Below are 24,567 nucleotides of genomic sequence, written 5' to 3' on the forward strand. Positions count from 1 at the left end.
AGCAATGTCTTCTTATCTGTTTTTCTAGTGTATTGCCTCCTTCCTGCTCTTTGCACGTTCTTTTCCTGCACCTTATTGGAGTAGGCATGGTTCAATGGTAGAGTGGTCACCTCCGTTCGATCCTCAGTCCTCCTGTGATCATGTAGAAATATCTTTGGGCAAGATACTGGACCTCCTAATGCTTCCCCATCAGTAGGTACATATACAGTACAAGTGAGAGATTTATTTCATGAGCTTCTTCTGTGGAGTTCAACATCCCTTGCAAATTGAGAAATGAATGAAGCTAAACGCCTCACCCTAGGACCTTCTGATCTGGGATCAGGGTTGGGTTGGAGGCCCGTGAACTGAGAATTCACAAAGAACCAAAGGTCTACGACCTTCTGATCTGGGATCAGGGTTGGGTTGGTGGCCCGTGAACTGAGAATTCACAAAGAACCAAAGGTCTAGGACCTTCTGATCTGGGATCAGGGTTGGGTTGGTGGCCCGTGAACTGAGAATTCACAAAGAACCAAAGGTCTAGGATGTTCTGATCTGGGATCAGGGTTGGGTTGGAGGCCAATGAAGTGAGAATTTACAAAGAACCAAAGGTCTAGGACCTTCTGATCTGGGATCAGGGTTGGGTTGGAGGTCCGTGAACTGAGAATTCACAAAGAACCAAAGGTCTAGGACCTTCTGATCTGGGATCAGGGTTGGGTTGGTGGCCCGTGAACTGAGAATTCACAAAGAACCAAAGGTCTAGGACGTTCTGATCTGGGATCAGGGTTGGGTTGGAGGCCCATGAAGTGAGAATTTACAAAGAACCAAAGGTCTAGGACCTTCTGATCTGGGATCAGGGTTGGGTTGGAGGTCCGTGAACTGAGAATTCACAAAGAACCAAAGGTCTAGGACCTTCTGATCTGGGATCAGGGTTGGGTATGAATGTGAGTGTGAATGGTTGTTTGTCTACATGTGCCCTGTGACGACCAGGATCCCACATCCCACATCTGTGAAGCGGTGTGACGCGTCACAGATAGTAGTGGTGACAAAGCATACCCATGCAAGAACAATACGTGTCAACGTATTATTGTCGTGCGCGAGGCGTAATGCGCGCAAGTGTAAACGCCGCTATTGACTATTGGGGATGAAAATAGCTTTCAAATCAGTCAATGACAGCTTTTCATTGACTTTGCCTACAACTTTTTAAAGAAGAATATATGCAGGAAAGTGACACGCCGGGCGTCATATCAAGGGAAGCGGTTGAGCCACCCCCGCATCGCATTTCTTCTGCAGTTTTTCTTGCCGTATTATTTCTTGACCCACTTCTTGATGGACAAAGCTCCCAGCACCCCCCGTGGTGCTGATAATACGTAAGTCTGGACTAACAGCGCGGCCTGTATGTTTGACTGCGTGCCTGTGTGTACACTGAAAACCAGGCACCCCCGTAATCCTTTCTCGGTGACACGAAGGTGTTGCAGACATTCTGTCTTTGCCTTTGCCCACCTCCTGTTTGAGTCTCTAAGCCTTATTGCCCTTGACACGCTGCCTAACACAGAAACAAATCGCCCCAATTGTTTCTTTCGTGCTTGACACTAGTGGGCACTGTTAGACACCAAATGATACAGTCTTTACATTTCCACTTTTTTATTATATCTCTATTTGATGAGGAGTTTATGATGTAATGTGAACATTGAAGCCATTGAAGCAGAGTGATGTCAAGATGGTGGATGTAGCACGTAATAATGTTTCTGTAGGATACTACTAATGATGTCATAGCAAAATAACCACAGCCCCGACATGGAGGCACAATGGTCGTAAGAGTTTAATCTGGACGCCAGGTGTCCTTACAGCAGGTGTCGGATTATCGGACCACCTTTCCAGGTACGTCGGGCTAAGTTGGCACACAGTAAGAGGACTAGGCACAGGTAAGAAACTAAACATGGGGATTAAGGTCCTCAGCCCCGACTATAAAGACTCTTAACAGATGATTTGTAGCTAATCCCATCAAGGCTTAGGCTGTGACGATCTGACTAAGTTCGCTCATCAAATCAGGTGTCTGCTTAACGCAGCACGGCTACGTTGATCTGGGAGACAGCTGAAGAACAAGTCGCCCATCCTGTCAGTGTCACTGTTTCAAATGGCCTTCACAGCCTGATCCTATTACGCTGGATTGAAAGCTGACAAATGTTCCTAAACAGGTCCAGGAAGGCGCACGGGATTTACAGAACGTCAACAGCAACATCAGTGCTTTTCTTCAGTCTCATTTCAATAAAGTTTGAATTGAACACAGTGCCTTTCTGCACTGTCGTCTTCAGGTAAACATCCATCCTTGACTTTAAAAACCTAAGACTTTGAAAACCTATGACTTTATAAATATTTTTTTAACATTATTAGAGCCAGGCGGCACGGTGGACAAGTGGTTCGCGTGCAGACCTCACAGCTAGGAGACCAGGGTTCAATTCCACTCTTGGCCATCTTTGTGTGGAGTTTGCATGTTCTCCCCGTGCATGCGTGGGTTTTCTCCGGGTAGTCCAAATTGTCCATAGGTATGAATGTGAGTGTGAATGGTTGTTTGTCTATATGTGCCCTGTGATTGGCTGGCCACCAGTCCAGGGTGTAACCCGCCTCTTGCCTCTCGCTTGAAGACAGCTGGAATAGGCTCCAGCACCCCTAGTGAGGATAAGCAGTAGAAAATGAATGAATGAACATTATTAGAGCCCTGCAGGCATTAAAATAACACCCCTATAGTCATCTTTACACTCTATTATTCATTGTTTACATCAAATTGCACAACTCTAATTGATGCCACACACAGGAGGCGACAAACCAAGGTGTAGCAGACCCTGCACACAGGAGGCAACGAGCGGCTGTGACCAGTGGCACCACTGAGCTAGTACGTGTTCACATCCAGAGGGAATTGAATTTGTGTCTTATAGCTGTGAGACCTGCGCGCTAACCCCTGAAGGAATAACCCGGCAGTGCAGCTGCGAATTAACCAGTTAGCCTCAAATTAGTTTATTCTAAATTCAAAAAGCCCCAAGATTACCACTTCCACACAGGATGTGGGAAATTCTTCAATGCAATGTTAATGTCATGTAATGTTTTCTGTCATTACTGCCACCAAGTGACCAGAATACTACATATTACCTGTATTTCAACATGTTTGTACTGATAATAGACCTTAGTCTACCACCAAGCAGCCATCATTTATTCATTCATTTCTAAAAACCTGTGATACAGTGAGGGAGCAATAATGCTACAAGGGACGACCATAAACACAAACAGGACACATCCATTCCTGATGTTGTACATTGCCTCACATGACTCTTTACCACCAGGCAAAGGCGCTGTTCAGGTCTGAGATCTGCTGTACCATCAGCCACCGTATTGCGTCTTTAAAGCTGCATGTTTAGTTTGCAGCCTGGCCCAGCTCAAGTATTTACTTTGATAAGTAGAGTTTAGTTGGGGATCGCACGCTGCTTGCGGCAGGTTAACCAAAGCAGGAACAATCCTTCTGAAGGTGATTAAGTACCTAAAGAAAGGCTGGGTGAGGAGGATGAGCGTCCAAGTCTTGTGCTTACAGTACAGCTCCATGGCTGATCGGGAAGATTGGTGGACGGTACAGCCAATCCCAGCAGACCACACAACCTGGACGTGTTGCCGGTCAATCACAGAACACAAACACTCCCGCCTGCAAGGAAATCAGGCGGGTGCAATGCAGGGGTGTCCAATATGTGGGGGCAATATATTAACCAGCATATTCTGCAGATAAAACTAATAATGGCCGACATTACAACATTACACCCGAAACAGAGAAAAATGGCACCTTTGTATACTACTGTGTAACAGGAGTATCCACACCTTTCATATGTACAACCATAATCTAAAGTAACACACATAGATATGCTAAAAAGTCATGAATATTTCAAGAAAAAACTAGTTTTTAACAGTTTTGTCATGTATGTGAAAAAAACGATTATTACTATCAACTTCACTCTTTGCTCTTTTTTTCCCCATTATGCTGTTTTTGTCCAAGTTTTCCAACTGTTTCATCCATGTTTCACCCATTATGCTCATTTTGGGCCTTCATATTCAGTTGTTTCCACAACTGAACTTTCTAGATCTTCCAGAATCTGCACCTATTCCAGCTGTATTTCCTTGGATTTCTTGGATTTTCTTTTGATTTATTCCACCCACAGCCTGCCTCCAAGCACATCCACTCCGCTATGATTGGTCACACTCCCAAGGGCTCCCGAGGACTTCCAGACAGCTGCTGAACCCTGCTTTTTAATTTTGTCGGTATAGGAGTTGATAATAAATATGGTGGGAATATGGTCATTACATGTTTTTTGCAGAGTTTTTTTGACATGTACAACCATAATCTAAACTAACACACATAGATATGCTAAAAAGTTATGAATATTTCAAGAAAAAACTACATCTTGGTTTTGTCATATAGGTGAAAAAGCAGATTATTACTATGAACTTCACTCTTTGTTCTTTTTTTCCCCATTATGCTCATTTTGGGCCTTTAGATTCAGTTGTGGGCTAGAAAACTTTCTAGATCTTCCAGAATCTGCACCTATTCCAGCTGTATTTCCTTGGATTTCTTGGATTTTGATTTATTCCACCCACAGCCTGCCTCCAGGCACATCCACTCTGCTATGATTGGTCACACTCCCAAGGAGGAGCCCTTTATATTTAGTTGTGGGCTAGAAAACTTTCTAGATCTTCCAGAATCTGCACCTATTCCAGCCGTATTTCCTTGAATTTCCAATCGGTCTGTTTTGATTTATTCCACCCACAGCCTGCCTCCAAGCACACCCACTCCGCTATGATTGGTCACACTCCCAAGGGCTCCCGAGGACTTCCAGACAGCTGCTGAACCCTGCTTTTTAATTTTGTCGGTATAGGAGTTGATAATAAATATGGTGGGAATATGGTCATTACATGTTTTTTGCAGAGTTTTTTTGACATGTACAACCATAATCTAAACTAACACACATAGATATGCTAAAAAGTTATGAATATTTCAAGAAAAAACTACATCTTGGTTTTGTCATATAGGTGAAAAAGCAGATTATTACTATGAACTTCACTCTTTGTTCTTTTTTTCCCCATTATGCTCATTTTGGGCCTTTAGATTCAGTTGTGGGCTAGAAAACTTTCTAGATCTTCCAGAATCTGCACCTATTCCAGCTGTATTTCCTTGGATTTCTTGGATTTTGATTTATTCCACCCACAGCCTGCCTCCAGGCACATCCACTCTGCTATGATTGGTCACACTCCCAAGGAGGAGCCCTTTATATTTAGTTGTGGGCTAGAAAACTTTCTAGATCTTCCAGAATCTGCACCTATTCCAGCCGTATTTCCTTGAATTTCCAATCGGTCTGTTTTGATTTATTCCACCCACAGCCTGCCTCCAAGCACACCCACTCCGCTATGATTGGTCACACTCCCAAGGGCTCCCGAGGACTTCCAGACAGCTGCTGAACCCTGCTTTCTAATTTTGTCGGTATAGGAGTTGATAATAAATATGGTGGGAATATGGTCATTACATGTTTTTTGCAGAGTTTTTTTGACATGTACAAACATAATCTAAACTAACACACACAGATATGCTAAAAAGTTATGAATATTTCAAGAAAAAACTACATCTTGGTTTTGTCATATAGGTGAAAAAGCAGATTATTACTATGAACTTCACTCTTTGTTCTTTTTCCCCCATTATGCTCATTTTGGGCCTTTATATTCAGTTGTGGGCTAGAAAACCTTCTAGATCTTCCAGAATCTGCACCTATTCCAGCCGTATTTCCTTGAATTTCCAATCGGTCTGTTTTGATTTATTCCACCCACAGCCTGCCTCCAAGCACACCCACTCCGCTATTATTGGTCACACTCCCAAGGGCTCCCGAGGACTGCCAGACAGCTGCTGAACCCTCGATATAGGAATTCATAATAAATATGGTGGGAATATGGTCATTACATATTTTTTGCAGGACGACCAGTGTTTAAAAAACACTCACTCCGCTCCATCGTATTAGGTTAAAGTGGAACGACAGAGCTACCTCTTTCTAGCCCATCAGCTACATTGCTCGTAATTTGCCGTGTCAATCACTGACACTCCAAAAAGCTGATAGTTGAACTTGTGGTTCTTAGTTCTTCTCCTCAGAGCGGTAACACACTGGCCTATTTTTCTGTTACGTTTGAAACCAGGGACGATGTTTTTGGAGAAGAAACATGAGGATTACCCTGAGCTACTCTACATGTCCCAAAGTGGATTTAAGATTTAGGACTTCTTGGTGACATGCTGCTTCATTTGTAAAAAAAAAAAAGTCAATCTAGACGTGCAAAGGACGTTAAATAAACAATGCAAAGTGTCTTCAGTGATGGACAAACTCAAGCTCTTATGAGTGCACACTTTCTTTTTGTTGACATCATTTGTTGAAATCAAGAAACATCTGAGGGGAAATGTTGGCAAATCTGCAGGAGAGTTCTAAGGACAGATTTAGCAATCCTGAAGAAAACGCCACAGATTATCATCAACCTTTTCACAGCATCACTGTACTTGTACTGTACTTGTACTGAAGCTCACACAGCAGCAGACCAGGAGATGCTTGAACTTTCCGAGGATCCATCCATCCGTCCGTCCAACCATTAGTCTGCTAACCACCCATCTGTCTATTCATCATCCATCTGTCCATCCACCCATCTGCATCCATCCATCTGTCCATTCGTCCGTCCGTCCAGCCATCTTCTCCTACGAGGTGGGGTTGTGGAGGCAGGCGCCTAAGCAGGGAAACCTAGACTTCCCTCTCCTCAGCTACTTTGTCCACCATCTCCCAGCAAACGCTGAGGTGTTTCCCTGGCCATTGTCTCTGGGTCTTCCCCGAGTCCTCAACATGCCCTGAACACCTCCCGAGGGAAGTGTCCAGGAGTCATCCTGACCAGATGCTCGAGCCACCTCATCTGACTCCTCTCAATTTCAGCTTCCTGCCGATCAGAGATTTAAACTTGTTTGTTGAAAAGAAACCACAGAGTTGACATCCAGTTTATCCCAACGTCTAACTGGCTGTGCTCAAAGTAATGGGAACATTTGGATCAGTGCGTACCTGACAATCACTTTTCTTCCACACTAAAGCAATCATGACTCATGAACACACTAAGACTTATGTGGAGAAGAGGAACGAAGAATCCAAAGAAACTTGCTCCAGCTGAGAGAAGAACATTTTTAAATCATAGTTGATGACAGGATCCATCCATCCATTTTCTGCCACTTATCTGGTCCGGAGTGTGGAATCATCAGTCTCAGTAGGGAAACCCAGACTTCCCCCCAGTTCCACCGAGGCGTTCCCAGGTCAGTTGGGTCTACCAAGGTGTCCTCCTGACTGGACATGCTTGTCTTTGATCATCTTTGTCCTTAACCCATGAGGCAGCAGGCCTCCGCCATCTATTAGCACCCACCTCACACTGGACTGTGTTTACCTGTGTGGTTTGTGGGTCTGCAGGTGGGGGGGATCCGGTGTGAAGGCAGACCACCAGGCTCTCACCTGCGAGACCTTCCCCTCGGGATATGGCTGCAGGGTGAGTCCATTCTTGTGAATCACTCTTTATCTTCACTGTCACCCATAACTCATATAGTTTTTATTTTTTCCATGTTTTTTGCCCTTTTTGTCAACCCCCCCATCCCCCGCCCCCACACACACATTTTCAAAGTGTCTTACAAACAAAAGCCTCACACTGTTTATAAATCGGATGAGGATGTGAGATGCTTTATGAGGGTCAAATATGACAAAAAGGATCCCAGTGTGGTATTCGCAAACCAAATCAACATCTTTATTTCTAAAATATGTATTTATTCAATGACAGGTACATTGGATTGGTATTAACTCGTGTCATAAACATCCTCTAATGTTTCACTTTGTTGCGTTATTAGTCCGAGTTAACGTTTATTACCATCATGATCCTTCTCAAGAAGAAAGCCTGCCCCCTAGCGGTTGAGACGCTATTTCTGGCTGCTCATACAGGTACATTGAATTTACAAATCATTCTTTTTAAATAATATATTGATATCTATTTAGATATTTAGCTATCTATTCAACACACATGCCTATTTACACACTTTACAAAAAGATATCTAATTGTTGAAAATGTGTTCATTGTTGTGTATTTCATTCATAATTCATGTAAGAATAATACAATATCACTATTATACTAAAAAGTGCTCTTCATATATGACTGAGAGCAGCGTATGATGATGCATTCCGTGTTTAGTGTTTAGTTTTCGATTTATCCGATTCCACACTGAGGAACAGTCCCATACCGATCCATTACCGATAAAATCCATGTCATGTGTCTGGTAAGTTTTTTTTACGTAAGTAGTGTATTTCATATTATAGCCACCAAAACTGATTGAAGAATGTATTGATAAATTTATCAATGTAATAAATAATTGATTGAAATCAATTAGTAATTTGTATTTCTGTAAAAAAAAAAAAAAAAAAAGACCTGAAGTGCATCGCATTAGCGGGGTGATTTACTAAATAGCTAACAAAAAAAACCTGAGGAAATAATCGTGTAAAATATATCAAAATGTGTTTTTATTTGAAATAAAAACATTCAAATAAATGACTAACCAACAGTTATGGAAATACACAACGTTGTGTTAGAGTTGAGCATAAAGTCCTGACCATGTTTATTTATGTTGATGCACATTCAAAAAACTTTATTGACAATTGACACATGGCCGCGTCTACAATCAACAGACAAACGCATTCGAGGATCGATTTTAGAGCACCAATAGCTGGTATCGGAAGTGTAGCTAGTTTGAATAAATCAATTAAAAACAGCACATTCGGCGTGTGTGTTATGTTACGTAGGGACACCCTCGTCTTAGACTGATATGATAATAATGTTTGTCCGTAGAGGAGTGTAGCTGGAACAAAGTGTGAGCCATGTTGTCCTCCACCAAGGTTGCTGTCAGCAGTCGTTATCTCCTCCTATTCATCTTCTTACACGCTGACTGATGGAGACAAATACTTTTTCCAGCCTGTGCAGGTCGCTTTCTATTCATTGTGCATAACGTGGCAGCCATGTCCCCGTAATTGAATGAGAGTTGTGTAATTACCCCCGCCAAAAGAAAAGAAAATGAATTCATTAATTAGACAACAGGGCGGCGTGGAAGCTGTGGCCGGCAGGCAGGCGACAGGCGCCGGGTCCCGGACAAAAGGATGTCTGCGGCTCTTTGCTCCCACTGCTTAACCCTTTAAATGCACGCACACACACACACACACACACACACACACACACACTCATTTGCCGATTCACTCGCCTGAACGCATCCCACAAATTGGTGCCAACGGGGGGCGGCCTCATCACAGTTATTGACAATTAAAAATGACCTATAATCAATATTGCAGCAACGGTCGTGGAGGTGTTAAGAAGTTAAATCCACCTGTGACGCGCACATGGGAAAAACACACCCGATCAAGACCGGAATACATAATTTTATTAAAAAAAAAGAATGAAAATGTTGAATTACATATGCATGGTATGTTCCTTTAAGACATTGACATGTTCTACAAAAGCAAATAACATGCAAAAAGTCCACACTGTCCCCTTTGTACATACTACATATTTAAATAGACACATTTATGATTTATTATAAAATATTTTTATTATAACAATCAATTGATGTATAATATCATATACAGTATACATTATATTTTATGTGCAGCCTCTAGGGATTATATTTTTTATTCATATGTATTTATTAATTAATTAATAATTCGTCTTTCTAATTGTTTATTTTTGAATTACAATGTAAAAATATTACATTTTAATTAGTCTTTACATAATTCTATGTAGAATCATGTATTGTGTATGGAGAAGACATTGAATGCAATGCATCATAAGGACAGCAGGGGGCGCTGTCCCCGCCACGGCAGCTCATGTTGCATAAATGTGGCTCTTGTCAAGTGACACCAAGGATAATGATGAGACACGTTTTCACACAACAAATTTTATTGAAAATTGTGAGACAATCAGATAAAATGGACAACCAGGATAAAGAAGAATAGCTCATGTTTAAATATGTCCACGAATAACCAAGGGATTGCTTTTGATCGTCTGGCTGGAGTGAAGTTAACGTGTGTGTTTGGTTTTTCCTCTCCTTGTATCGGCGGATATAAATATGGCACACCTGTCCCATAATAATCAGCTTTTCTCCAACATTTTCATTCTTATACATGGTGTCCCTACAGTCCGGACGCATGGGAATTCTATTGTATGATTTGATTGGTAGTCTTTTCTATTTATTATGTAGAATTCTGAATGAACTGGTATAATGTATGCATATTGCATGTGTCCAGGCTTTGGGGACAGCGTGTCGATGGCTGCGTAGGTTTCACGGGTTGGGGTTATCATGGAAATATATACACGCAAAGTATACAGCCTTAAATAAATTAATACCAATTGCATATTCTTGGATCTTAGAGTTATTTACACATTTTATTTCTTTACTTTAATCACATAAATAGATCAGAAACATATTTCCTCTGGAATACGACCGTTCCACTTGCGCGCCTTGCACTGGATGTAAGACTGATGGCGTGTTTTTTTTTTTTTTTTGTCTTGTTTTTACAAACTAGGCCACTTGACCAAATCCAACCGTCCCGGTGTTAGGCTGAAGGATTTGGACCTGCATCCTGTTAGCAGGCTATACATGGGCGCACAGATTGGTTTGAATGATTTACCCTGGTCAAGTCCCATACATTGTATTTCATTGTCACGATAATCCAGCATGTTCATCCCGTTTGACTAACCCTGACCCTAATGCTAACCTAACCTCTAACCCCGATCCCTAACTCTCAAATCAGTTTGACAGAATTGCACAACACTACCCCGAACCCTAACCTACACCTAGTCCAGTCCCGCTCCTTTGTACAACCCTAACCTGAAAATAGTCACTTTCACTAAATGGTACAACCCTAACCCTAATCCTAATCCTACCCGTGTTATTGTCGTGTTATTGTGAATGCTGGAGGGGTTTCCTACTGACGTAGCTGAGTGATGATTTTGCTGATGTGTAACAATGTACCTGAGACGTTCTTGGCTGATTGGGTCTCCATGAGTCACTAAAGCTTCAGGATGCAGGGTAGCTTTGTTTGCGTGAGTGGTCCACATGGGTTGATGGGGTTGGTAGCATTCATCTAAAAACATTTCTCAGCCTGAACCACGGCAAGGGTAGCAAAGCGCGGCCTTAGTTCCTGTAGTTTGAACGGTCCTCGGTTTGCAAGACAAGAAGATCCCAAAGAGAGCGGTCATCACTTTGGAGAGTTCGCTGCCGGGGAAGGCTCCCTCTGGCCCTCCAGGCCACTCACCAGTCTCTGAATACTCTGGAGTTCGTTGACAGAGTCCTTTAGAGGGCTTTTTGGGGACGATCTTCCATTCTTGCCGCTGCTGTGGTGTTCTAAGGCCGGGCTCGTTTCTCGACTGCTCGGCTTGGACGATTCAGAGCCCGGATTGAGGCCACCTTGCAGGCCGGTGGTGAGCAGGCTGGAGCTCTGAGACAAAGACACGGGGAGCTGGTAGGGGTTGAAGCGGAGGCGTGGTCGGGACGTGGCCAGAAAAGGGTTCCTGGACAACGGGCTGGAGGCGCTGGTCGCCGGGAGGGCGGAGGCTGCTGCTGCGGCTGCCGCCATGTAGGTGTAGGGGTAGGGAAAGAGACCTCCAAAGGGAGGCATGGGGATGCCCTGCAATACAACACATGGATACTCCTGTTATAGCCAATCATAGTCACACCTACTATTTACATAAGGAAACATGCTAAAAGTATATTATACAAAGTAGTTATTAATATATGATGCTTTTCTAGGGGCAAGGGAACTGGGTGGGGAACACTGATAGATTTTGTCCACTGAAGATGCTAAAAGCAATCCCATGTGGGTTTATTTTTAGAACATGCCGAGGGCCTGTGCTCATGTTAGAACCATATCCTGCCAGGACACAAGGCCGCCATGTTTCAGAAAGAGTTAGCTTGTTTGGATGCGTGTAGACGTGTCCAGGTGTAGCATATCTTGGACAAAGCTTACCTGAGAAGCAAGCATATGCTGGGACAGATGGAAAGGGAAGGCGTTGGGGGTTCCTCCTGTTCCTTGAGAGGCATTTTCCAAACCACTTGTTCCCGACACAGAGGCCAGTAAATGCCCCATGCCCATAGCAGAAAAAGCTCCAGGGTTCATGGCAAACTGCCCGGGGTGAAACAAAAGCGGCGATCCGGCGTTCAGAGGGTTAAAGAACTGTTGGCTGTGCAGGCCCGACAGAGCCAGGCTTTGTAAATGACCCGGGTTGAAGTGCGAAGAAGGGCTTTCTGTCTGGACCATAAGTGGGGAGAAGGTGTCCTTCAGAGCGTTGATGCTCGCAGCCTCTGAGTCTGCCGTGTCCTTCCGATGCCTGCTCTCTGCTTTGTCTTTCTCAAGGTTCCGAACGCCGAACGCCGAGTCATCCTTCTTGTCCGCCACGGAGGGCCTTTCCCTGACCCGCTCCTCGCATCTGGAGCTGTATGGGGACACAGGTTCGGTCCCGAGACTGTTGGAGCTCGTGCAGCGTTCGTCGTGGTGCTCCAACTCCTGCTCGCTGTCGCTGCACGTTTTGTCATCTGGAAGCACAAACGCCAACAAGGGTCAAAGTAGAACATGGCAGGTGCGCCACACAAGAAATATTATCTCATGGTCAGGTCCCCAAAATGGCTCCTGCTGTTTAAACTTTCAGTGCTGATGCAGCAGCTGTGATTTTGGCATATTTTGCCTAAACTTACAAAATTGCCACTGCCACAAAAAATGCTTCTGAAATCGCCACGCATTAGACCTCGTCGAAGCTCACTGGCGCTTACTTCAGCATGCATCAAGTGGTGAAGCGCTTTTTCTTTGGCTTTTTTCCGCAGCACGTATTCTTGTGAAGAAGGAAGAATTCAGCAAGTGTGACAATTTGACATTTTATGCCATGGTACGTGTGCTCACGTGATTTGGTACCGTTTCATCTTATGTTAAAGCCCTCAAATATAGTTGCTACTAAATTCATTCTAATAAAAAATAAAAACAATATATGCAACTATTTATTTCACTTTAACAGATGAATTAATTAAAATACCTTTTTTGAGCTTTATTTAAGCAGGTTAAAACTCACTCTTTAAATGGAGCAACTTAAGCCAAGTAGCAGGAGAACAATATTAAACATTGAACATGTTAAAAACATATTACAGACATAAACAGGTTACAGGTCAATTTTGCACACAGATTTGACTGGAATTAAAAAAGTGCACGAATGGCTTCAAAAAGGAAATAAAATGCAACATTTCTTGTGCATTTAATAACACTGATTTCATAATTTGCGACATTGTTTTTATTGTTTTATTTATTTAAACGTGACATTGTCCCCCCAATTGGGATTAATATCGAAAATCAAAGTATGATATTGTATACACTATAACATAAAATGATTAATGACGTTTATTTACATGTAGTAAATCTAAAATACAGCTTTTGAAGCGTTGAAACGTCATCAGGTGACACGTGAACATTTAAGGGTGGTTGTCATGTGACAGTCACGTGCCTGTGCCCAAAATGGCAGCTTGTCAGGTAAGCTAAGGTTTTTCCGAAAGCTCGTGTTTTTTTGCCATGAAAGCACATTTTAAATCCATTTACCAACTGTAATGCTTTAATTGGGTGTCAGAGATTAAAATTATATTCGTAATGCTGTTTTTCTTCAAATAATGAATCGAAAACAATGTATGAAAATAGCGGGCCTTCAAATAGCTGCGGCAAGCCTGACGTGTTTGTGACCATAGCAAACAAGTTCAAAGGACACCCAATAAATGCCACTTTTTCAATGACTTGCGGGAATGAACGATGCGACTTAAGTTGTTGCTCACCATGGCTGGGACGGGTGATGCCGGGCGGGCTGGTGGAGGTTCCCAGCGGGGAGTGAATAGCGTCCATGGCGGTGGGGGGTTCACTGGAGGCGTCCGAGTCGGCGCCGTCCCGGTCCGCCTTGCACTCCTCGTACATCCTCAGCGACGGCATGGTTAGCTGTTTCCTGTCCACAGCAGCAACAGCATCAACCGTACAAGTCGATACATTTTCCTTATTAAAGAATAAGGAATAATTGAAAGAGAATTCTATTATTTTGTTACGCTTTGTGTCCATTGTACAACCTAGAGTACCATAGCGCTATGCTGTGGTGCGTTCAATCACCCTCAAATAAAGTAGAAAATCTGAGTAATATCAGTAAAGCGTAAAAGTAAAGATAGTGTTGCCTAGCAGTAATAATAATAATAATAATAATAATAATAATAGTACCTTTTCTCTCGCCTTCCGTTGCCCGTGTCTCTGAATCCTTTGGCAAAGGGATTGTTGTCGATTTTAAGCTGCGTTATCTGTCACAGACCAGAAGACAAGTAAGATTTTATTGATGTTTTAAAGAATGCTATTTAATTGCCTTGTTGAGAATCTTCCAAGTGTGATGTGATAAGTGTGTATTATTCATAAAGGACTTTTTTCCCATGGAGACATGAAACAAGCCTTTTGTTTCCCACACAGGAGAAGAACAGATGACTATCATATCAATAATTGACATCGTCGTGCCATCCATTTAAAAAAGATTCTTCCCGGCGTGCGCATGTGTGTATGTGTGTGACCTTCTTGTGTCCTCTAAACGGATCCAGATGACCCCAATGACCATCGCACAGGTGACACACACACATAAATCATCACTGATCGTCTTCCATCAATTTCATAGGAATAAACACAAGCCACTCTTTGCTATTGTTCACAATTTTTGCTGTTTTTTTAATAAAATAATAATAATAATAATAATAAAAATTTAAAATAATCTTTGCAACCCTTTTATGACTTTATTACCATAATAGAAACTTTATTTTGGTCTGTTTACTTCTCATAATATTAGCATTTTTCTTGAATATTTCACCTCCCTGCTACTAAAATGACATTTGTTTCCTCATATAGTATTATGACCTTATTCCTTTAAAATTACAGCGTTTTGTAATTGTTTTTGTAAATGTTTTTTTTCCTTATATGCCACCAAAATGCCATTTTTCCTCACAATGCTCCGACTTTATTCCCATAAAACGACAGCTGTTTTTAATCTGTAAATTTTCCACTTATTTCCACTTTAATTTTATAATAGTATGACTTTATTCCCATAACATTAAAACTTTTCCCCAGCTTAATTTCCAAAAATGACTTTATTTTGTTTTCTGTTACTAAAATGACAGCATTTTCCCTCACAATGTTCAGACTTTGTTTTCATAAAGTTAATTTTTACATCCACTTTCTTATTGTAAATGTTCTTCTTGTAAGAATATGTTATGACTTTATTCCCATAATATTTGACCATCATAATCTAACTTCCCTCAACCTAATTTTCCAAAAAATGACATATTTTGTATTATTTTTTTACAATACTACAACTTTTGCTGCTATTGATTTTAATCATTTTCTTGTGAAAAGATATTTCTTGAATGTGGCACTTTCCAATAAATAAACCAGCCACGTGCCGTAGATTGCCCTGGAGCTGCACTTTGGACACCGTTGATGTAACGTCAACGTTAAGCCTTCGAAGGTGTTCAAATGTGTCCTGTGTTGTTTCCTACTGATCGTGAACTCATCAAGGCCCTACGTGACATTATGGGAGACGTTTTCGGCGGGGTTGTCACGTGACAGTCACGTGACTATGCCAGGCTACGGCGTTCCCATACCTTTTCAAAGGCTTATTTACTTATTTATTTTTATACTTCGATGAAATGGAGGTTATAAAAGCGCGCCAAGTGTCGACGTGTGATGTGGCATGAAAAGTAATATGATGCAACAGCCTCACCTTGTCGTTCTGGTAAGCTGTCACGGCCACAAATTCCGTTTCCGGGAAGACGTAAGTCCTGAATGTGCTGTAAGGAAGCTTGAGGATGTCGTTGGCCCTCACGATGTGGAACCTGGGCTGGTACTTGTGCATGGAATTTAGGATTGTCTGCAAACGCACCATCACACTTTCACTGTCAGGAGCCATACACCAATATTCAGGCAATGAAGGCTTATTAATTTTTTTTTTTAATAAAACTGCTATTCATTGGTCTTCAAAAATAAAGACAGTATCTAAAACTATTCTGATATTATATAATTAGAGATGCAGTTCAGAAATGGCGTGTGCGGTGTTGACTGTCACCATAATGATAAAATAAAGGTATCGCTGAAGAACACTAAACAATAAATAGTGCATGTATTACAATAAATGTCATTACAGCATTTTTTTTTAGAAAACTTTTTTCTAGTAATATTAACTTTGTTGCATTCATTACAATTAAATATATATCTTGGTTTGTTACCAGGTAAATATACATATAAAAAAACATCTAAACAGTGAAATAACTTATATATAATAAAACAAATAGATTATCCGGAAATTGCGTAATTAATGCATAAGCAGTGTTGTCGAATTCTATATTTAAAAGGCATGTTTATCATATATTGTGATGGATTATTACTTACAAATCCGTGCTTATCGGAGATGTTGTTGGTGAGCTTGAGTTTATGGAAAGCAACAGGCTTGGCCATCCACTGCTCGCCGGTGGCGGGGCTGTCCGGGTGGATGTACATCCTCTTGGGCATCTCCGGGTCGGCCTTCCCCGCCACCATCCAGCGGGAATTGTGGAACTTGTAGCGGCAGTCGTCCGCCGCCACGATGTCCATCAGCAGGATGTATTTGGCTTTCTTGTCCAGCCCGTTGATGCGCACTTTGAAGGGCGGAAACATCCTCCTGTACGCGCCAAAAGGCGTCTAAGTCAGCATGGAAAGCACTTTTCCCTCAAATGTTATAATCATTCTACTACTCCTAGGATTGATTTTTTTTTTACATTGAAAGGTAATTTTAAGAAACCAGTCCTATAAATCATAAAACACAGACAAGACCAATAATAGTAATAATGTCATACATAATAATAAACATCGACCTGCCCCGATTGAATAGGATGTAAGTGACGTGGTCATAACCCATCATTTCTGCACTGTCCATCCACATCATGTTTATTTACTACACCACCCGAAAGGAATCACATAAATCAGCATTCTAAACTAGACTTTGTTTGTTTAAAGACCTAATTTACACGGTTTAAAAAAGGAAGAAATTGTAGTTGACACTTTTTAGTCATAACATAGCGGAATAAAGAAATAATCCATAAGAATTAAAAGGAGATGTTTGGGAGGGGTGTAAAAATGTACAATAAATCCAATTGATTAGAAATGTCATTAATATTGATAGACTTTTAGTAAGTTAGGAAATATTTTTTGGTTTCCCCCTAAAAAAATATCCAAATACAATGATAGAATTTAGTCTAGAATCCTTCCTACCTTCCGGATTTGGTAATAACCATTTCTGTGCCGAGTTTATGGAACTGGTCCCAAAGATCCTTGGCTTCCAAGGTGACTTTGGGGTCGTCGTCCACGTCCTCCTCGGGCTCCAGGTTCTTCATGCCGCGGAGATGGGCCGCCTGGTGGTGGCTGAGGGCCGGGTGCAGCCCCGTCTCCGCCGCCCCGGCCAGGCTGTGGTGATCCGGGAGGGACTTCGCGAGCGCCCCGGGGGGGAGGCTGAGAGCCGGGAAGAAGGAGGGCTGAGCGGCCGCTAGGAAAGCGGACATGGGGAAGTCGGCGGGCCGGTGTGCGTGGAAAGGGTGATAAGCCATTGCAGTCCCTGCAGTGAAAACTGGATCTCTCATCGGTGCGTCCGATTCCGAATGGAACAATTTGGGTGCTTCAGTGGAGTGGAAACGGAGCCAGGCGACACTTTATCCTTTCACTTGCTTCGGTAGCTCCAAGCGGCGCGGGAAAACGAACCAAGCGCTCCTTCGCCTCAGTCATCCCACACGGACCGGACCCCCGACGTGTCCCGCTTCGCTGCGGAGCCGTGACTATCTCATATATCCTTCCTGCAGCCTCAAACCCGCGACCCTAATGAAGCAAGCCCCTTTGATTGCTGATTTTACGCGCCGCGGACCAACTGTGGGCCCGATAGGCGTGGCTGTGACGGCTCTGAGAAGAGGAGGAGAAGCAGGAGGTGTCGGAAGCATTAGCAGTAAGAAAACATGTCAACAGAATCAAATATTAACCAATGACAGCAAGGAGCAGGAAATCCCACCCCCATCTCCCAACCTCGGTGCCGCTCCTCCTCGCTCTTTTCATGTCTTTATACTCACTTTACACTTTTATTACTCACTTTACTTCTTTTTTTTTTTTTTTTTTTTTTAACATTTGTATCTTATCCTATGCAAATTCACCACAGCAGGCTCCGATCGCGAACGAACCCGGATGCTACGTTCAGGGACACCGTGTATGAAGATAACAGACGCTTTGGAGAGGGGTGAGTTCTCTCTTGGATAGAAAGCCTTCAAGTCACGTCTGTTGTCATATTGTTTTCTTTTTTCCTCGTCTTTTTTCACGCCGAATGATTGACAAGTCTTGTTGCGCCGCTTTTCATCAAGTAGCTCGCAATTTGCTCCGTAAGAGCCGCTCGGCGCCACTCGCAACAATCACTTGTCTCTTTTTATGTAGCCTGAGGAGGCACAGCAACATCTTCTATTATTATTATTATTATTATTATTACTATTATTATCATGATATTATTTACCAGTCATGTCATGACTTGTCCGCCCCAAAAAACACGACATATTTACTCCCTTAAAATAAAATTATTCACGTTAACTTGACGACCGGTAAATAATATCTTTCATCAAAAAAAAGATAAAATTATACAGAAAATAAATTAATATATATTATTCTAATGAAGCCACGTGGTGCTGCGCGAGCACGTGCACTGTGCAGAAATATGACTGGATAATAGATATGATGTTTTTATTGCAACAACAAGTGTCACATCCACGTAAAGAAGAAGCCTCCCGGAACAATGACGGCCTCCCACGGAACACTTGTTGCATGCACGGCCTCCACTACACACACACACACACACACACACACACACGAAGCTCAACGTCACTGTTATTCAAGTTGACATACTACAATTATTTAGGATTATTACATGCTATATTATTTTGATGGGGTCATAAATAAAAAAAAATGTAAGCATTTATTTTACGATTAAAAATTGAGTCCATATTTGGAGCTTCTGCGGGTATGAAAATACTTAGGAGGTATAATATTATTTCTACTGCCAATGGAGGTTATGAAATATGTAGTAAATGATGATCAAGTAATGGAGCGATGCTGGGTTGATGATATCACATGGTCCGCCTAATAAGAAAAAATACACTTAAATATACAGTATAATATGTATATGTATGTGTGTATTCTTCTAAGAGACAAAAACATCTGACGCACCTTCGTGGTTTTGTTTTCTTTTTTCCTCCTCGCATTGACTTCCATCTCCTCATCTTGAGCTTCCATATCCTGCATCATCTCTGCTATATTTAGCGCCGAGACTCAAGTCTTGGCGCCAGACCGTTTAAGAGCTGTCAAAGTCCTTCATATTTCCTCTTGTCACACCGAGGGGACCCCCCCCCCCACCACACCACACCACACCCTACCCTACCCCCACCTCCTCCCACCAGCACCAGCACACCCTCTTCCTGTTAAACCATTCATCCTCCTTTAAAACTAATCTCATGTACTATCAAGTATAATCATATAGTAGAATATTTAGACTGCAGTAAAAAGTATTATATATGTATTCTAATGTCATCTAAATGTATTCCATCCACTTGCAGATGAAAGGTCAAATACTGAACCATGGTGACACCATTGGAAGGACATCCACCTGACACCTGGCCTGGAAGGCAAGGCACCAGACGGGGGCGCTAGAAGGACTCCTTGTTTGCAAGTAGAAAGAAGATCCACTCTAGAACATTCTAGAATGTGTTCTTGGCCTGCCCTTAGAAATAATGAGAGCAGCAGGCGGGCTGTTTGTTCCATGATGAAGTGTTCATGTAATACTTTTATCACGTCACACTTTAACTACACTAATCGTCACACAAGTGTAAAAAGAAGTTAAGCGGTGCAGTATAACATGAAAAAGTCCACATCATCCATATAATATACTGTATAGAAACATTTCAACCACTTTTCTTTATATTACACCTTTTGGCTCTTTTCTTCCACTTCTACTGTTTAGTTGTTTGTGACATAATTTGTATTTTTTATAACATAATCATATTAAAGACAGACACAGGCCTCTCTTTTTACACACTAAATAAATAAAACACTTTCAGTCTGTAGTCTGGACATACTCTATAGTATACTGTACACATACAGGGTAATATATGCATTTCATACTAATACATACAGTATAGTATACTGTACACATACAGGGTAATATATGCATTTCATACTAATACATACAGTATAGTATACTGTACACATACAGGGTAATATATGTATTTCATACTAATACATACTGTACAGTATACTGTACACATACAGGGTAATATATGCATTTCATACTAATACATACAGTATAGTATACTGTACACATACAGGGTAATATATGCATTTCATACTAATACATACAGTATAGTATACTGTACACATACAGGGTAATATATGTATTTCATACTAATACATACTGTACAGTATACTGTACACATACAGGGTAATATATGCATTTCATACTAATACATACAGTATAGTATACTGTACACATACAGGGTAATATATGCATTTAATACTAATACATACTGTATAGTATACTGTACACATACAGGGTAATATATGCATTTCATACTAATACATACTGTATAATATACTGTACACATACAGGGTAATATATGCATTTCATACTAATACATACTGTACAGTATACTGTATAGTATACACATACAGGGTAATATATGCATTTCATACTAATACATACTGTACAGTATACTGTATAGTATACACATACAGGGTAATATATGTATTTCATACTAATACATACTGTATAGTATACTGTACACATACAGGGTAATATATGTATTTAATAATACATACTGTGTAGTATACTGTACACATACAGGGTAATATATGTATTTCATATTAATACATACTGCATAGTATACTGTACACATAAGGGTAATATATTATGTATTTCACACTAATACATACTGTATAGTATACTGTACACATACAGGGTAATATATGTATTTCATACTAATACTTACTGTATAGTATACTGTACACATACAGTATAATACACATATTAGATACTAATACATACAGTATAGTATACTGTACACATACAGGGTAATATATGTATTTCATATTAATACATACTGCATAGTATACTGTACACATACAGGGTAATATATTATGTATTTCACACTAATACATACTGTATAGTATACTGTACACATACAGGGTAATATATGTATTTGATAATACATTACGTATAGTATATTGTACACATACTACAGGGTAATATATGTATTTCATACTAATACATACTGTATAGTATACTGTACACATACAGTGTAATACACATATTTAGATACTAATACATACAGTATAGTAAACTGTACACATACAGTGTAATATATGTATTTCATATTAATACATACTGCATAGTATACTGTGCACATACGGGTAATATATTATGTATTTCATACTAATACATACTGTATAGTATACTGTACACATACAGGGTAATATATGTATTTGATTATAATACATACCGTATAGGATATTATACACATACAGGATAATGTACATATTTGATATTAATACATACAGTATATTATACTGTACACATACATGGTAATATATACGTATTGTCTTTGATACTCATACAGTATAGTATACTGTACACATCCAGTGTAATACAAGTATTTGATACTAATACATACAGTATAGTATACTAGCATATATATAGCATACTACACATATTTGATCCAATACATACAGTATAGGATACTGTACACATCCAGGGTAAAATCCATATTTTATATCAATACATGTTTAATTTCATGAACAATTCATTATGAAACTAACACTTTTAAAAATCTATAATTCCATGTAATGTATATCATACATACAGTATATGCATAGACTATACAGTATACAGTATACTGTATATGTACATGCAATGTCGGCCTACCGGCGGATGCTTTATTTTTCACGGTTTTGCATTCCCTTGAATTGTCCAATGAATATTGGAGAATGTTTAGTATTTACATTTAATATTAAATTATTGTAGCATATTTATTTATTGATGTTCTTATATATGAATACTATGTGTAATGTTCTTCATTTGTAAATTAAATATTAAATATTAAACTATTTAAAATAATAAACAATAATTTTTATATTACATCTGTAAATTATTAGTATTATTTTTTATTTTTTAATATTACTATTAATTAGAATTATATAATAGCAAATATAACAAATGTTTTATTTGTAATGATATAATTAGAATGATTCATCACACAATACCAATTGAAAATAAAATAAACTTACATAATAAAATATTGTCTGTGTAAATTATATGTTGAGATTTTAGCGAACCTTATTTTTTCTTTCATTTATTAATGTTAATATATTTGGATTCATATGATGATATTGTCAATCAACGTTTTATGGATTACATTTATGGATGTATGCCGCAGAAGTTGGTGGCAACAGCCTCCCTTGATAGGAGACCGTGTCGCTGAGAAGATCCGTGGTGTTGCTGGGGTCTACTACGCTAGCTTCAGTGTAAGAATCGGCCAGGAGAAGGTAACATCTCCATGGCGTCATGACTTGGTGCACCATTGCAGTGGTGGTGGTTGCCCCAGCGATGAAGGTGCTCGTCAATGCAGCTCATGTGGAACGTCAAGGGATCCTGTACCTTCATGGAGGATCTAATGGTCATGTCCACGTCAGTGGAAGGATGCCGTTGGAAGACAGTTAAATCTTGATCTCTGGTCCTGAAGAAAGGGAAGGTTCCAATCCTCGCAATGATTGTACGTCAATCATCCAAGGCCTTCCCAAGAACATCAGCAGCATTTCCATGTCAGGTTTATGCTAGTCTCAGGCCATTGACTCCATCGCAACGGGACTGTTGAAGTTGTCTTATAAGAATATTTAGGCTCTCCTCCAAGCAGTGGTTCCGAACCATAGGGCCGTGAACCCCGGACCATTCTGCACTGAAAAAATCGGGCCTGAACGCCAAAAAGGTTAATAAACCCTACTTTAACAGATCATACAACGACTAGCTGGGACAAGGTATGGCAGGGAGGTATTCCTCCTCTAAATCAGTGGTTCACAAACTTTTTTTCCAGTACCCCCCTTTGGAAATGAAATTTACTTTGAGCCCAATTACAAAATTTGGGTCATACTGATGATTTTTCTCATTTACTGTATGCCTTTATCTCTTACCATTTTCATACAGCAACCTTTGGTAATGGTAATGGTAATGGTTTTATTTCATTTGAACATGCATCAGATTACAATTGAATGCATCACATAATCAGTTCACAGTTCAACATGTCCAAAAGGAGTAGGAAGAAGCAAAGCTTATTAAATCCTACCCCTCCATCTGGTACTTTTACAATCAGTAACTGTTACATTTGTTCACTTCCTGCTTTCTATAATATAGTTTAATTTAATTTAATTTAATTTAATTTAATTTAATTTAATTTAATTTAATTTAATTTAATTTAATTTAATTTAATTTAATTTAATTTAATTTAATTTAATTTAATTTAATTTAATTTAATTTGCTCATCGTTGTGCATTGTTTGATTTCCTTACTCAATCCATTCCATAGTTTGATTCCACATACTGAAATGCTATGGCTAGCATAACGTAGTCCTAGCATAGAAGTGTTTCAAATGTACTTCTTCCCTGAGATCATATTTCTCCTCTCTTGTAGAGAAGTATTGGATGACATTTTTAGCTAATTGCTTATTTTTAGCCTTATGCATTATTTTAGCTGTTTGAAGATGAACTATATCAGCAAGTATTTGTGATTTTAGAAATAAGGAGTTAGTATGTTCTCTGTAGGCGGCATTATGAATTATCCTTACTGACCTTTTTTGCAGTACATTTAGCGAGTGAAGATTTTGAATTAGTATTATAAGAACTGAATATTTTCTAGAAAAAACTGGTGCCTAAAAGGTTAATACTGAAACATGCTTATGGTAGCCCCCCCCCATATAAAGGTATATACAGACAAGAATGGTTGTGCACTACAAAAAAGCAAAGCCACCTAGTCTTTGAACTAATGAGGCCTGTCCTGTCCTGTCCAACCTGAACAATCCAGTTGCCATCCATTCAGTTCCCTGAGAAGTTCCCTGTACCGGCACACCAACAAACCAGAGCAAGGGAGGTACTGCTTTACAGGGATTCAGTGGACACCAGAGTTTCATCTGCTGGCATTGTGTAAAGACCAGAAGACCAGTCGAAGTAGCGGTCCCAGTCGAGTAGGCAGAAGCCGGACTGGGTCACAGTGTCTTGGTGGACTCTGTTGGAGCCGTATGAGCTGGTCAGGGGCCGCCCACAAGACCACGCGTTGATAAAGCTTAGCAGAGAGAAAGAACACAGCTGGTTCAGGAGCTGGGCA

General features: G+C 40.4%; 1 protein-coding gene across 1 annotated transcript; it reads right to left on the bottom strand.

Annotated features, from left to right (window-relative positions):
• Window positions 1–9,981: 9,981 nt before the first annotated feature.
• Window positions 9,982–18,484, bottom strand: tbx2b (T-box transcription factor 2b). The gene is made up of 7 exons (XM_058079797.2): window positions 17,394–18,484; window positions 16,536–16,803; window positions 15,871–16,017; window positions 14,334–14,410; window positions 13,907–14,070; window positions 12,069–12,634; window positions 9,982–11,729 (listed from the first exon to the last, which is right to left on the bottom strand). Exons 1-7 carry the CDS (start codon window positions 17,756–17,758, stop codon window positions 11,301–11,303), a joined length of 2,016 nt encoding a protein of 671 aa, XP_057935780.2. The 5' UTR covers window positions 17,759–18,484; the 3' UTR covers window positions 9,982–11,300.
• Window positions 18,485–24,567: the final 6,083 nt, after the last annotated feature.

Source organism: Doryrhamphus excisus, linkage group LG8 (assembly GCF_037039965.1).
Source record: "Doryrhamphus excisus strain RoL-2023G ecotype Guam linkage group LG8, RoL_Dexc_Guam_v1.1, whole genome shotgun sequence".
In the NCBI taxonomy this organism is placed as follows: domain Eukaryota; kingdom Metazoa; phylum Chordata; class Actinopteri; order Syngnathiformes; family Syngnathidae; genus Doryrhamphus; species Doryrhamphus excisus.

Excerpts from the sequence above, each read along its gene's own strand:
- tbx2b (XM_058079797.2), bottom strand. The coding sequence starts at position 17,758 with ATGAGAGATCCAGTTTTCACTGCAGGGACTGCAATGGCTTATCACCCT. Across the intron at positions 14,071-14,333 it reads AACGGAAGGCGAGAGAAAAG|GAAACAGCTAACCATGCCGT; the intron begins GTACTATTATTA and ends TGCTGTGGACAG. Across the intron at positions 12,635-13,906 it reads CATCACCCGTCCCAGCCATG|ATGACAAAACGTGCAGCGAC; the intron begins GTGAGCAACAAC and ends TTGTGCTTCCAG.